This window comes from Nelumbo lutea, chromosome 3, assembly GCF_056320005.1.
Source record: "Nelumbo lutea isolate HS-2025 chromosome 3, American lotus-T2T, whole genome shotgun sequence".
NCBI classification, from domain to species: domain Eukaryota; kingdom Viridiplantae; phylum Streptophyta; class Magnoliopsida; order Proteales; family Nelumbonaceae; genus Nelumbo; species Nelumbo lutea.
In genome coordinates, this window is record NC_142686.1 from 92,703,162 (window position 1) to 92,720,058 (window position 16,897).

Genomic DNA, 16,897 nt, shown 5'->3' on the forward strand with positions numbered 1-16,897 from the left:
TACAATTAATTCACGCAATCTATATGTTACATGTAGAGAGAACATACTGCCTCATTGGTGATGGATTCAAGACCCTAATATCCTCTTTGGTGATGGATTTGAGCCTCTAATATCCTTCCATTCATCTCCTTTTCATGTGAATGGTGTTCTTGGAGCTCAGGACAAAAAAACATCCAAAACTTCTTTCTTTATGCCAGACATATAAGAAGCAGTTCCTCACCACTTACCTTGTTTTCCCATCCCATGAAGGTATTCATTGGACTGTTTGAGCAATAGTCGATCATTTTCAAGGAATGCATAGTTGTCAAGACGACACCTAGGGAGGCGCCTAGGCAACAAGGCACCCTTTGAGGCTCACCTCGCCAAATCGCCAAACAGTTTTGTACTATGTATTATAAAATACTTTTTTATTCTTTATTTTTTGACATTATAATTATAAAATAGGCACTACTAAACTAAAATATTCATTTTGTGTGTTTATATACTAATTTCTTTTATTATTTTCTTATTCATTAGGGTTTAATCAATATAAACATTGCTAAATGCTGTATTGAACCCCCAAAGACTTTAACACCTGAACCAATAAGTAAGGAAGAACTTAAAATTTTGTCTAATCAACACATTTTCTTTTGTTCTTTTCCTATAACAAAAATAAGGGTTCAGCCCCTATATTTTTTGAATTTTCTTCTCCTTCTTCATTTTCTTCTCATGAATATTTTGAATTTCTATACTTTAACATGAACTCTATACTTTTCCTGTGAAAATTATGAATAATTATTAAGGAAACATGGTTATGGTACCTAGGCCCTAGGGAACTACCCTAGGATCTATGTTTTCTACATACAAAAATCTGGCAATGCCTAGGCAACTAGGTGACAAGGCATCCCCCTGTCACATAGCCTCGCCTTGGCGCCTTAAAAACTATGAAGGAATGTATCTTCACTTGTCCCAACATGGCTTGTAAAAGACTTCCCTAGAGAAGGTCATTTACTTAGGAAACTGGTCCTTTTCTAATATGCTGGAGTGTATGGAAAGAGAACAATTTGATTTTTTTTAAGGCAAAAATTATCCGGATTTTGAGGTCACAAAAAAACGAAATTGATCATACAATATACTTTTAATCTTCGATGTTGACAGAGTTTGAAGATTTTATGTTCAGCAACTTTTCTAATGATTGGGAAGGCATCACACTCTAATGAGCATATAAAAAAATGCATAGCATTGTTACTTGTATCAGCAATGAAGAGATGCATAATGTTATATATGGGGCTATGTCCCTTGCTATTTTTTTCATATTTTAACATTTTAACATGGCCATTATCCTCAAACTCATAATATATACATGTCTATGTATTGAGTTGCAAGATTGGCTACATGGTTTTTGGAGTTATGCTAATGAAAAAAGGGAAATTTGATTGGATGGGCCAGGGAATGGAAATAAGAATTCAGTGGGTGAAAAGAAATGCTGATACATTTGCTAAACAAGGGGGTGGGAAGGGATTGTATGTTTTGGGCATTGTTGTAATCTTGAGTATCTTTATGGGGAGGCTTAAGAGAGTTTACCTCTCCCCTTAGCGTTTTGTATGTGTGACTTTAATGATCTTTAATAAAATGTTTCTGTTATTGATCAAAAATAAAAGTAATAAAATGTATCCTTCCATTTTTCTTTTTCTTTTTTTTTTATGAAAAATGAGGTGCCCAAGAGGAAAGGATATGGTGACCATGAAACACCAAGCAGTTGCTGGCAGCACCCCCCACAAACCTTTGACGAGCAATCAACATGGGAAATCACACACTAAGGGCACCAGAGAACCATCCTCCAGAAATCACTCTACTAGAGCATGGTTTAGGCCCTTTAGGGTTTATTTTTTCTTTTTAATATGAGTGTCACTTGCTGGGCTATCAACAAATTTAAGTGGAGAGAGATTCAAAACTAGCGATAGAGTGGTTAAAAATTACAATCAGGTAGCTTTTGGAATTAGGATCCATAGGCAAGCTTTGAGAGAGATTAGAAGTTTATCAAGGGAGTTAGATGCATCTGTTAGATGAGTCAAAAGATCAGCAAATGATCTGACTGATACACTAGCCAAAACAAGGGACAAATAGGAGAGAATTGTTTTGGGCTGAATTGTAAATAGAATTTCTGACCTATACTTTCTTTTGATCTTTATCAATGAAAATCACCGTTTCCTATCAAAAAAAATGTATTTCATGTACACTAAATTGGAAAAATCTGTATTATTAGAGCAACATCCAGGACAGAAAGTCATGTAAATTCTAGATGCTATCTGAATGTATTACCCATAGAGGTGCATTACAAGTGTAAGGCATAGTGAATGATACCTTCTTGGCATGCAACACAGGCATTCTATGAATAACTGATTCTTTGGAATAAACCAGGACTAATCACCAGAACAACATTCCAAATTTAGAACCTCAGACCCATGAATGTAAAAAAGCAAACACAATAAATAAAGGCAAAAAATACTAGGGTACTTTCATTCATTTTTATCAGTTTTCACCAAATGTGAAAAATGACATGATATGGACTTTCCTCAAGAAATTTTCACCTCTGCAGCAAATAATCGAGGTCTCAGACCCAGAGCAGAACAGGGAGCATCAAGAAGAACACGATCAAAACTATTAGGAGGAAAGCCCTTTGAATTTTCAACCCTACCGCCCATGCACTGATTTCTTCCTGGTCCATTTCTCAGTCTTCGAGCATTCTTTCTGATGTCAGCTTTGCTTACATAAGATCTTTGATTTGCTTTTTTATTGGCAACTGAAAGGGTGAGAGATGGTTATATCATAAAACTGTGCAAAGACAAAAAATGGATGGAAGAATATGTTTTTTATCCATAACAAGACAACAAAATGCAATAAAATGATACAAGGAAGGATAATACCTCCAAGATCTTAGAGAAAGATAAGGTACTAAACACAGAAAAAGTGAAAAAGGTGGGAGAGGACCCAATGATGATGGAAAAGTGGGAAAAAAACACATAGCACTACTCCCATGTCAATGAAGAGTAGCCCTAACACAAAGGTTCCTTCACGTTCTCACTAGAAATTCAACTGGAAGGAGTTAGCCTTGTGAATAGTGATTTCACCTCTCTAATAAAGAGCCTCAGTTGTCAAGGGCCATCAGAGGTGTCATAATCTACCACTTTATGATTTTATGAGTCCTTCACAAGTGGTCCAACAAAATTCCTGGAGAACGACAATCAAAGGCCTTCAAAGACTGATAAGTCCACTTCATGGTTGACAATTTCATCAAAATTGACCATACTTATGAAAAATTTTCCCATCTGTGTGGCAGCCCCAAAATATCTACCATCATTGGATAAGGACTGTTCTTGGTACTTATTGATTATCTAAGAGGCATATACTTTTTTCATATTTTTATATATTAATTACTAGATTTTCTTAAATCTCATTACCAACTAAAATCTCACTCTCCCTCTCCCTCTACCAAGGACTAAAATATCAATATGCCCAATACCCAAAGTTGGGTATTAAGTGTATCAATATCACTGATACTCCAACTTTTTTTTTATGGGCATTAGAGGGATGAGAGAAGGCTTTGGGATATTTTAAAGATTTTAAAACATCTGTGTATCAGTGTATTCATGCATATCTGGGTGCACCGATACAGATACAATACGGATGAAAGAGGCCATATTGTATCAATATTTTGGTCTTTGCCCTCTCTCTCTCACACACTAGACAAAGAAAACCAAAGTTCATTAATGAAAAATAGGTTGAGAAACAGCATTACTTACTATCTCCCCCACATGTCAAACCAGCATCAGACTCTTCCATGGTAAAACATTCTGCATCTTTTGCTGACAACTTGAGTGTATTTGAACTTGCAAAAGTGATATCTGATTTTCCTTTACTGCAATATTCTGTGGCATTGTCAGCTGATTGGTTCCTTTTACAGACTGCTTTAAGAGCATCAAGCCTATATGTAGTTATGCACTTCAAGCCCATCTCAGCAGCCAACTTCTCAATATCAAGCACCTATACAATAAATTAGAACCAAGGCGAAGTAAAATAATTGGCCCAAATATTAAGGGGAAAAAAGAAAACAACAAACAAAATGAATAGATTAAGAGATATATCTAAATATTAGCTGAACCAAATAACCAATGAATTGCAAACATAATATACTACAAAAGAGAAAATCACCCATTGCTAAAAAACAAAAAAGGAAAAAGAAAATGGCTTCTTTGAAAACTTCCCACATAGATGACCAGGAGAGCGGCTATCAAGGGCTGATCTTGTCTGTGGTGGCTGGTCATGGAGTAGCAGTTCACACTTCAGTAATGTTCCAACAATTATAATCATATCATAAATCATAAGATTATTTCTTTTTTTCACAAACTTGCAAAAACAAATTAAAAACAAACAATTACAAAAGGTCCTACCTCTCACAGTTTAATATATGATTACAAAAGCAAAGTACAATTGAGCTCAACACAAATGTGATACGCTCAAGTTATCTAACAAGAGGGAGAAGGATCTAGAATAAGGAGAAGAGAAAGAGAGAGAGAGAGAGAGAGAGAGAGAGAGTTTGTAGAAAAGCCAATGCCAATTCCATTCATTCAGGCTAAATTTATAGCCTTATGGTGCTACAAACTGGGAGTAGAAATAGGAACTACTGCCCCTTAATCTTAGGAGCTTATTAACAAAAAAACAGAATGCACTTATCTAGGAAACAGAATGCACTTATCTAGGAACAGAAATTGAAGACTTATCTAATGCACTTATCTAGGAAACAGAATGCACCTATCTAGGAACAGAATTGAAGACTTATCTATTCTAACAGAATTAAAACTGAATGGATAAGGCTTATCCCAACTAAGAGCTAACATGACCGGGTCTTCTGCTACTATCCACTTTCACCGGGTCTTCGGCTGCTGCATGCATGCACGTATCATTCTCCTCCCCCCTGAAGGACCCTTGTCCGCAAGGAAGTCGGGATAAGCTTTTCTGAAGCGCCATTCATTCTCCCAGGTTGCATCCTCAGCTGGCGCCCCAATCCATTTGACCAAGACTTCGGATTTTGGGCGGTATTTGCCCTTGTTAATAATACGGCGATCAAGGATTGCTTCCGGTTGGGGTAGGATGGTCGAAGTATCCGAGATTGGAGGAAGATGAGTGGAAGTAGGGGTGATGGGTCCCAAGTGCTTCCGCAGCAAACTGACATGAAACACATTGTGGATTTGAGAGCCGGGGGGCAAGGCTAAGCGGTAGGCTACTGGACCAATCTTCTCAATGATTGGGTACGGCCCAAAATAACGTGGGGCGAGCTTCATGGAACGCCGAAACGCCACCGAGGTCTGCCGGTAGGGCTGTAGCTTCACATACACGAAGTCACCTGCTACGAACGAGACTTCTCGTCGGTGCTGGTCCGCTTGACATTTCATCCGGTTCCGGGCTACCTGGAGGTTATGTTGTAGCTCGCGTAGGATGATGTCCCGGTCACGCAAGTATTCGTCAACTGCCCCTACTCGAGCTGTACCCGGTACATAGGTCAGGAGACTAGGGGGTGGGATTCCGTAGACTGCTTCGAAGGGTGTCATTTTGGTGGAAGAGTGAGTGGAGGTGTTGTAGCTGTATTCTGCCCAAGGAACCCACTCTACCCATTTTTGCGGCTGGTCACCTGCAAAGCACCGTAGATATTGCTCCAACGTCCGGTTAACAACTTCGGTTTGCCCATCGGTTTGGGGGTGGTAACTGGAGCTCATACACAATTTCGTCCCATGCATCTGAAAAAGTGTCTGCCAGAATGAGCTGATGAATACCTTGTCACGGTCGCTAACAATGGATGTTGGTACTCCGTGTAGGCGGACAACGTTGGCAACAAATGCCTTCGCGACTGTGGTGGCAGTGAATGGGTGTTTTAAGGGAATGAAGTGGGCATATTTTGTCAACCGATCCACAATTACCATGATAACCGTGTACCCATTGGAGGAAGGCAATCCTTCGATGAAGTCCATGGAGATGTCTGTCCACATTTGAGTAGGAATTGGTAATGGCTGAAGCAATCCCGTTGGTCTCATGCAATCTGTTTTGAAGCGCTGACATACGTCACATTGTTGCAAGAACTCCTTCACCGTCCGACGCATGTGGGGCCAAAGGAAGTTGTGCTTGATGCGAGAGAGGGTCTTATGAAACCCAAAGTGTCCCCCTACGGGGGATGAGTGGCAGTCCGCCACCACCTTTGAAATCAAAGTGGAGGTGGGGCTCAAATAAATCTTGTCCCCCTTGAACCATACCCCATCCCGTTGAAGCAACTTGTGGGAGGGTCGCTTTTTCATCAATTCCCCATAAAAGGTGTCTTGTTTGACCTCTTCTTGTAGCGTCGGCCACCAGTCTGCGTGTGGTATAGAGATGGAAAGAAACTAAAATTCAGCCATACGTGACAAGGAATCCGCACCTTGGTTCTCAGCCCCTTTTTTATACTCGATCTCATAGTCGTAGCCCAGTATCTTTGGCAGCCACCGCATTTGTGCCGGTGTGGTTATCCTCTGCTCGAGTAAATATTTAAGACTTTTTTGGTCGGTGCGGACTGTGAATGGTTTCCCAAGCAGATATGGGCACCATTTCTTAACGGCTTTGACAATAGCTAACATCTCCTTCTCATAGGTGGATAATGCCAAGGCTGAACCTTTCAATGCTTCACTGAAGTAGGCCACCGGTCGGTTTTGCTGGATGAGGATGGCGCCAATCCCGGTTCCACTCGCATCGCATTCAATCACAACCCGTTGGGAGAAATCTGGTAGACGTAGGATTGGCGGTGAAGTGAGTGCCTTCTTCAATTGCTGAAAGGCCAGCTCTGTTGCCTCGTTCCATTGAAATCCCCCTTTGGTCAACAGTTGGGTTAAGGGAGCTGCAATGTTTCCGAAGTCGCGGATGAACTTCCGGTAATATCCTGCTAACCCGAGGAAGCCACGGACCCCCTTTGCTGATGTCGGTGTAGGCCATGCGAGAACAACTTGTATTTTGGCTGGATCAACGGACACGCCTTGTTCTGAAATCACATGACCCAAGTACTCGACCTGCGAAACCCCAAATTGACATTTTGACATTTTTGCAAATAATTTGTTAGAGGATAATACAGTTAGATCAACTCTCAAATGAGATAGGTGGTCTTCCCATGATTTAGAATAAACCAGAATGTCGTCGAAGAAGACCAAAATAAATTTCCGGAGGTATGGGCGGAAGAGGTCGTTCATGAGGCTTTGAAAAGTTGCAGGTGCATTCGTCAAGCCGAACGGCATCACTAAGAACTCGTAATGCCCTTCATGTGTTCGGAAAGCCGTTTTAGGAACGTCTTCTTCTTGCACTCGAATCTGATGGTATCCCGACCGTAGATCTAGTTTGGTGTAAAATTTGGTGCCGTAGAGCTCATCTAATAATTCATCAATCACGGGAATGGGATACTTGTTTTTAATAGTGATTTCGTTCAGTGCTCGGTAATCCACGCAAAACCGCTAAGCTCCATCAGCCTTCTTCACTAGCAAAACCGGCGATGAGAATGGGCTATTGCTTGGTCTTATCAGCCCTGTCTGCAAAAGCTCCTTCACCATCTTCTCTATTTCGGTCTTCTGGTAATACGGGTATCAATATGGCCTCACACTCACCGGTCCTTTGTCGGGAAGCAGTGCAATCCAGTGGTCATGTGGTCGTTTAGGAGGCAGGCTTGTGGGCGGCTCAAACACATGGGAAAATTCGGTGAGAAGGTGGTCCATCTCGGGTGGAAGAAAACCTGGTTGGCCGCAGCTATGTGAAGGAACTATTTGAAAAAAAAATCCTGTACCTTGTAACTCATTGCATTCCTTGTTAGTTAAGGCTTCGATGCTGGCTCGTCCCAATCCTTGGAAGGTGCAAGAGAGTCCCTCCTTTTTGAACGTCAAGGTTAGTTGTTTGTAATCCATCTCGACGGGTCCAAGCGTCTCTAGCCATTGTACTCCCAACACCAACTGGCATGCTGCGACGGGAAGAACATAATAGTCAGCGGTAACGGGGTGTCCTTGAATGGCGAGGGTGAAAGATCGGCACTGCCCCATACACTCGATCTTTTCACGGTTGGCCACCATAACTTGAAATTTCTTGTCTCGGTTTACTTGCAACCCGAGCTTGGAGACGATGGCTTGGTCAATGAAGTTGTGGGTGCTGCCGCCATCAATTAATACGGTCACGTTCTTGTTTTTCAGTTTCCCAAGAACACGTATGGTTTGCGGGTGCTCAGCTCCTGCAATAGCGTGGAAGGATGAATTGATTTTAAAAACAAGTATCCCATTCCCGTGATTGATGAATTATTAGATGAGCTCTACGGCACCAAATTTTACACCAAACTAGATCTACGGTCGGGATACCATCAGATTCGAGTGCAAGAAGAAGACGTTCCTAAAACGGCTTTCCGAACACATGAAGGGCATTACGAGTTCTTAGTGATGCCGTTCGGCTTGACGAATGCACCTGCAACTTTTCAAAGCCTCATGAACGACCTCTTCCGCCCATACCTCCGGAAATTTATTTTGGTCTTCTTCGACGACATTCTGGTTTATTCTAAATCATGGGAAGACCACCTATCTCATTTGAGAGTTGATCTAACTGTATTATCCTCTAACAAATTATTTGCAAAAATGTCAAAATGTCAATTTGGGGTTTCGCAGGTCGAGTACTTGGGTCATGTGATTTCAGAATAAGGCGTGTCCGTTGATCCAGCCAAAATACAAGTTGTTCTCGCATGGCCTACACCGACATCAGCAAAGGGGGTCCGTGGCTTCCTCGGGTTAGCAGGATATTACCGGAAGTTCATCCGCGACTTCGGAAACATTGCAGCTCCCTTAACCCAACTGTTGACCAAAGGGGGATTTCAATGGAACGAGGCAACAGAGCTGGCCTTTCAGCAATTGAAGAAGGCACTCACTTCACCGCCAATCCTACGTCTACCAGATTTCTCCCAACGGGTTGTGATTGAATGCGATGCGAGTGGAACCGGGATTGGCGCCATCCTCATCCAGCAAAACCGACCGGTGGCCTACTTCAGTGAAGCATTGAAAGGTTCAGCCTTGGCATTATCCACCTATGAGAAGGAGATGTTAGCTATTGTCAAAGCCGTTAAGAAATGGTGCCCATATCTGCTTGGGAAACCATTCACAGTCCGCACCGACCAAAAAAGTCTTAAATATTTACTCGAGCAGAGGATAACCACACCGGCACAAATGCGGTGGCTGCCAAAGATACTGGGCTACGACTATGAGATCGAGTATAAAAAAGGGGCTGAGAACCAAGGTGCGGATTCCTTGTCACGTATGGCTGAATTTTAGTTTCTTTCCATCTCTATACCACACGCAGACTGGTGGCCGACGCTACAAGAAGAGGTCAAACAAGACACCTTTTATGGGGAATTGATGAAAAAGCGACCCTCCCACAAGTTGCTTCAACGGGATGGGGTATGGTTCAAGGGGGACAAGATTTATTTGAGCCCCACCTCCACTTTGATTTCAAAGGTGGTGGCGGACTGCCACTCATCCCCCGTAGGGGGACACTTTGGGTTTCATAAGACCCTCTCTCGCATCAAGCACAACTTCCTTTGGCCCCACATGCGTCGGACGGTGAAGGAGTTCTTGCAACAATGTGACGTATGTCAGCGCTTCAAAACAGATTGCATGAGACCAACGGGATTGCTTCAGCCATTACCAATTCCTACTCAAATGTGGACAGACATCTCCATGGACTTCATCGAAGGATTGCCTTCCTCCAATGGGTACACGGTTATCATGGTAATTGTGGATCGGTTGACAAAATATGCCCACTTCATTCCCTTAAAACACCCATTCACTGCCACCACAGTCGCGAAGGCATTTGTTGCCAACGTTGTCCGCCTACACGGAGTACCAACATCCATTGTTAGCGACCGTGACAAGGTATTCATCAGCTCATTCTGGCAGACACTTTTTCAGATGCATGGGACGAAATTGTGTATGAGCTCCAGTTACCACCCCCAAACCGATGGGCAAACCGAAGTTGTTAACCGGACGTTGGAGCAATATCTACGGTGCTTTGCAGGTGACCAGCCGCAAAAATGGGTAGAGTGGGTTCCTTGGGCAGAATACAGCTACAACACCTCCACTCACTCTTCCACCAAAATGACACCCTTCGAAGCAGTCTACGGAATCCCACCCCCTAGTCTCCTGACCTATGTACCGGGTACAGCTCGAGTAGGGGCAGTTGACGAATACTTGCGTGACCGGGACATCATCCTACGCGAGCTACAACATAACCTCCAGGTAGCCCGGAACCGGATGAAATGTCAAGCGCACCAGCACCGACGAGAAGTCTCGTTCGTAGATAAGTGCATTCTGTTTTGATACGTGCATGCATGCAGCACGTGAATTTGAGTTTACAGTGGCTTAGGAGACTGGCTAGTGTGGTGGTGGACGCTTTCGCTGAGCAAGGGGTTAACAGGGATCATTTTGATACGTGCATGCATGCAGCAGCCGAAGACCCGGTCAAAGTGGATAGCAGCAGAAGACCCGGTCATGTTAGCTCTTAGTTGGGATAAGCCTTATCCATTCAGTTTTAATTCTGTTAGAATAGATAAGTCTTCAATTCTGTTCCTAGATAAGTGCATTCTGTTTCCTAGATAAGTGCATTAGATAAGTCTTCAATTTCTGTTCCTAGATAAGTGCATTCTGTTTCCTAGATAAGTGCATTCTGTTTTTTCTACGCTCAAGTTATCTAACAAGAGGGAGAAGGATCTAGAATAAGGAGAAGAGAGAGAGAGAGAGAGTTTGTTTGTAGAAAAGCCAATGCCAACTCCATTCATTCCGGCTATATTTATAGCCTTATGGTGCTACAAACTGGGAGTAGAAATAGGAACTACTGCCCCTTAATCTTAGGAGCTTATCAACAAAAGAACAGAATGCACTTATCTAGGAAACAGAATGCACTTATCTAGGAACAGAAATTGAAGACTTATCTAATGCACTTATCTAGGAAACAGAATGCACTTATCTAGGAGCAGAATTGAAGACTTATCTATTCTAACAGAATTAAAACTGAATGGATAAGGCTTATCCCAATTAAGAGCTAACATGACCGGGTCCGCCGGTTCCGGATCCTCTCTCTTCTCCTTATTCTACAAACAAACAGAAGTTGTTAACCGGACGTTGGAGCAATATCTACGGTGCTTTGCAGGTGACCAGCCGCAAAAATGGGTAGAGTGGGTTCCTTGGGCAGAATACAGCTACAACACCTCCACTCACTCTTCCACCAAAATGACACCCTTCGAAGCAGTCTACGGAATCCCACCCCCTAGTCTCCTGACCTATGTACCGGGTACAGCTCGAGTAGGGGCAGTTGACGAATACTTGCGTGACCGGGACATCATCCTACGCGAGCTACAACATAACCTCCAGGTAGCCCGGAACCGGATGAAATGTCAAGCGGACCAGCACCGACGAGAAGTCTCGTTCGTAGCAGGTGACTTCGTGTATGTGAAGCTACAGCCTTACCGGCAGACCTCGGTGGCGTTTCGGCGTTCCATGAAGCTCGCCCCACGTTATTTTGGGCCGTACCCAATCATTGAGAAGATTGGTCCAGTAGCCTACCGCTTAGCCTTGCCCCCCGGCTCTCAAATCCACAATGTGTTTCATGTCAGTTTGCTGCGGAAGCACTTGGGACCCATCACCCCTACTTCCACTCAGCTTCCTCCAATCTCGGATACTTCGACCATCCTACCCCAACCGGAAGCAATCCTGGATCGCCGTATTATTCACAAGGGCAAATACCGCCCAAAATCCGAAGTCTTGGTCAAATGGATTGGGGCGCCAGCTGAGGATGCAACCTGGGAGAATGAATGGCGCTTCAGAAAAGCTTATCCCGACTTCCTTGCGGACAAGGGTCCTTCAGGGGGGAGGAGAATGATACGTGCATGCATGCAGCAGCCGAAGACCCGGTCAAAGTGGATAGCAGCAGAAGACCCGGTCATGTTAGCTCTTAGTTGGGATAAGCCTTATCCATTCAGTTTTAATTCTGTTAGAATAGATAAGTCTTCAATTCTGCTCCTAGATAAGTGCATTCTGTTTCCTAGATAAGTGCATTAGATAAGTCTTCAATTTCTGTTCCTAGATAAGTGCATTCTGTTTCCTAGATAAGTGCATTCTGTTTTTTTGTTGATAAGCTCCTAAGATTAAGGGGCAGTAGTTCCTATTTCTACTCCCAGTTTGTAGCACCATAAGGCTATAAATATAGCCGGAATGAATGGAGTTGGCATTGGCTTTTCTACAAACAAACTCTCTCTCTCTCTCCTCCTTATTCTATATCCTTCTCCCTCTTGTTAGAACACGTATGGTTTGCGGGTGCTCAGCTTCTGCAATAGCGTGGAAGGAGATTTCAGGGATGGCTTCTTGGTTTTCCTCCTCTGATTCGACAGTCTCCGTGTCCGCCGGTTTCGGATCCTCAATCATGAACAGTTGTGGACGTGCACAACGGTGGCCGGAGGTGAACTTCTCATCAAAGTAGTAACACTGCCCCTTCTCACGACGTTCTCGCGCCTCCTGGTTGGTGAGTCGCCAGAATGTTGAGGAAGGAGCACTGGAAACCTGGTTCGCGCGCGAGCTTGGTGGAGGCCCAAGTACACCGGCCATGGGGTTGGGCGACACCTTCTGGGTTGTCATGGCTGATGGGGATCGAATCGGTTGGCTAGCTCTCCGCTGTAAGTGATTTCGTTCCTCAATTAACCGGGCCACTCCAATCGCCTCTATCAAATTTCGAGGCTGCTTGATCTTCACATCTAAACGAACATCATCACGAAGTCCTGCAATGAAACAACCAATGAGAAAGCTCTCGGGCAGGCCGTCAACTTGGTGAGAGAGCCTCTCGAAGGCTTCTTGATAAGCCGTCACAGTGGTGGTTTGCTTTAGGTGGGTTAATGCCTCTGATGGGTCCTCGTAGTCGGTGGGGCCGAACCGTTGTAACACCGCTTTGGAGAGTTCTTCCCATGTGAGCGGTCCGCGATGCTTGGTCAACCACCTGTGCCACTGTAAGGCAATGCCTTCCAAATGGAAGGAAGCTAGCTGCACCTGTTGGTCTGGAACAATATTTTGAAATTCAAAATACTGCTCCGCCTTGTAAATCCAACCGCTCGGATCATCCCCATTAAATTTTGGGAATGATAGCTTGACGTGTTGATGAGGGTGGTCATGGGTGGAGCTTGAACGGGAAGTATGGGGCTGTGAGGATTCTTCACGGGCGAAGGGGTTGGTCTCGGGAGTGGTATTGGGAGTGGTTCGTGAGGCTCGAAGGGCTTGGAGTTCAGTTAACACTGCTTGCAAGACAGTGTTCATTTGGTCGAAGCTCGACTCATGTCGTGCTAAGGTTTCATTGACCTCATTGCGGAACTCCGCATTAGTCTTTCCATGGGTGTCCATGGTCGAACCGGCTCTGATACCAATGATACGCTCAAGTTATCTAACAAGAGGGAGAAGGATCTAGAATAAGGAGAAGAGAGAGAGAGAGAGAGAGTTTGTTTGTAGAAAAGCCAATGCCAATTCCATTCATTCAGGCTATATTTATAGCCTTATGGTGCTACAAACTGGGAGTAGAAATAGGAACTACTGCCCCTTAATCTTAGGAGCTTATTAACAAAAAAACAGAATGCACTTATCTAGGAAACAGAATGCACTTATCTAGGAACAGAAATTGAAGACTTATCTAATGCACTTATCTAGGAAACAGAATGCACTTATCTAGGAACAGAATTGAAGACTTATCTATTCTAACAGAATTAAAACTGAATGGATAAGGCTTATCCCAACTAAGAACTAACATGACCGGGTCTTCTGCTGCTATCCACTTTGACCGGGTCTTCGGCTGCTGCATGCATGCACGTATCAAAATGATCCTTGTTAACCCCTTGCTCAGCGAAAGCGTCCACCACCACACTAGCCAGTCTCCTAAGCCACTGTAAACTCAAATTCATACTTCTAGTAAGCCATTCAGATTTCATCTCATCCCGAAAGCACCAAATAAAAGACTCTGGTTCCTTTTCAGTCAGCCTACCACCAATTTAGAGTCCCCTTCAATCTCCATATTTATCAAATTCAACTCATTTGAAAGCTGTACCCCTTGCAATGCAGCAAGTAAATTGGCCCTGATGGAACCCCCTACACCTACCAGACCCAAGAATAAAGCAAAGACATGTCCTTCTTTGTCTCTCAAAACCCCTCCTATTTTATTTGTTCTTTAATCTACATATGATGGAAAATATACTGGAAAAAGTCTTTATGGACCAAAATAGTTCAGATAGTAGAGTTCAGACTCCATTGCCCGATGGCTTTTTCAGCTGTGCTTCTTTCTTTAACATTCTTGTTCTAACCAAGCCTAGGGGGGTGAACCTCCTAAAGTAAAAGCTTTGTGTTGGGAAGTGTTTCTTGGGAAGATCAATACCTACGACTTGTTATAGAAAAGCAAGCCAAATATGTGTCTATCTCTTCACATGTGTTTCCTTTGCAAGAGAATGGTGAGACTCTCCCCCATTCATTGTTCTCTTGTTCCTTTATATCTGGTATGTGGGAATACTTTTGCTCTTTTTGGTGGCAGATGGGTTCCCCCGCAAGATGTGGTAGGGTTATTCAACTCCAGCTTCTTGAGGCAACAAAAAAAGAAAGGAAGAATTATCATGGTTTCAAATGTCGTGAAATGTCACTAATGTCGCCCGACATATGTCGATGTCGAGGCTCACCGACATGAAAATGGATGGTAATATAAAAATTACATTATTTCGGTCGACATTTCCTATATTACGGAAATGTCGACCAAATCGGTCCAAATAACCACAAAAGAGACAGTTTTTCCTATTATGTCAACAAGATGTCAACTAATGTACATTAGTAAAATAATATATTAGTATATTATATTAATATAATACAGTATATTAATATAAATTATTCCAAAAGAATAAATATTTTATTTCTATTTAATATTTCAAATAAAATAATTATAAAAAATAATTAACAAAATATAAAAACAAAAGAATAAATTAGTTACTTTATAATATAAAACATAAAATATTTTTCAAGTAATAAAATACTAACTAGTTAGTATTTTTTAAAATACTTATTAAAATCATAAAATGCTTATTAAATTATATAATAAATCATATTCTACATTTAATACAAAAAATTAGAATAAATTTATTAAGTTTTATACTAAATCATAATTTATTATAAATTTAGTATTAAAAATCATAATAAATTCATTAAGTTTTACAAGAAATCAGAATTTATCATAATCTTAATACTACAAAAAGGAGAATCAGTTTATTAAATTAATAATAAAACATAATGTATTATAACTTTAATATTTAAAAAATCAGAATAAATGTATTTCTGTTTACTAGTATGAAATAAATATATTAGAATTTATAATAAATCAGAACTAAAAATAAGAAAAGAAAATATCAGATAACCTTGTAAAAACGTCAAAATGCATAATTTGTTATTGATCTTAGTTTCTTAGCTTTATATAATGGTTGGGTATAAGAAAATAGTCTAGAAATATGTATTAATGCTTCTTTTATCATTTTACAAAATATCATTACATATTTCCACATATTTCATAATATTTCCACAATGTCTCTAATTTTTACAATATTTCCCCTTGACATTTCCGACATTTCCAACATATGTCCTATATTTTGGTAAGCAAAATTTCCATCGACATCGACATTTTAAACCTTGAGAATTATGTGGAGGACAGTAAGAGCAGAGAAGGTGTGGGCCATTTGGGAAGAAAGAAATCAAAGAATCTTCAGTGAGAGGAATAAATCTAAGGAGGAGCTGATTGAAGTCGTAACAATTAGGACAGCACATTGAGTAAAGACCACGGACCTCTTCCGTGAGTTCTCAACCAATGGCAATTTAAGGGCTTGGACTGTAGTGGCACAATCAGATGGACTTTTAGAAAAAATGCAGATGGAATGGAGACCTCCAGCTGGGAATAGTATGAAATTGAACCTCGACGGCAACTTGATAGGCAACCCAGGAAGAGCAGCCATAGGCCTGAGAACATGGGAACAATCGCACCCACCTCATTGGGCCTGAGAACATGGCAAGACTGCCAAGACTTCATCTTGGAGGGAGTCTCCTTCCCCAATTGAGACTGAGAACATGGCAACAATTGCACCACCTCATTCCTAAAGACCCCTTCAATGCCTTCAATGCTTAAGGGGCCAGGGTTACCTTCACTACTACAATCAAAATTCAGCTTTATAAAGCTGGGGACTGGAAGAGTCCACACTGGATGAGGAACAACCTTGTTAGGGGCTGAACAAGCAACTTCCTTCCAATTGTTCAACAGAGCTGAAGTGGGAATATCTTCAAATAACTTCAAGGACTTCACCCATTGTATTACCCGTCATAATTACTTCAATAATTGCCTCTCTAGCTCTTTCCTTATCAGCAAATGTTCTTGGATTCCTTTTCTCCCAGATTGTCCAGCAACAGCCCTTGTGCATCTCCATAAAGCCTTCCCCCTTTTCTTTGTACAGTTACCAGCAGTAGGACAAAAGAGACTTCAAACATCTGGTGGAGGAGTCCACCTGCAGCCAAACAAAGAAAAAAACCATTCCCAAATAGAAGAAACAAAGGCACAGGAAATTAATAAATGGAAGCAGGACTCACCATCAGTTTTACAAAGAACACACCAGTTAGGAGATAAGCACCAAAAAAGCTTCTTCTTTGAAGGAGGTCACTAGTGTTGATCCTTCCCAATAGAAAGTCCCAATCCTAGGTGGAATCGGTTTACCACATACTTCTTTAACTGGAAAGGTTTGCCCAACACTATGAGAAGGCACTATTAAAGCTTTGAAGAATGA

General features: G+C 42.0%; 1 protein-coding gene across 12 annotated transcripts in view; it reads right to left on the reverse strand.

Moving 5' to 3' along the window:
* LOC148866885 (NOL1/NOP2/sun family protein) overlaps window positions 1-16,897 on the reverse strand; it is a 98,016-nt gene that overhangs the window by 35,840 nt on the left and 45,279 nt on the right. For all 12 annotated transcript variants that reach the window (XR_016110074.1, XR_016110072.1, XR_016110071.1 and 9 more), the window contains 2 exons: window positions 3,783-4,023; window positions 2,571-2,782 (listed from right to left, as the gene is read on the reverse strand). Coding sequence is in view for 7 of the 12 variants with exons in the window: in XM_088978857.1 (XP_088834983.1) it covers window positions 2,571-2,782; window positions 3,783-4,023 (453 nt within the window). In the remaining 5 variants the exon portion in view is untranslated. The remainder of the gene's footprint in view (window positions 1-2,570; window positions 2,783-3,782; window positions 4,024-16,897) is intronic.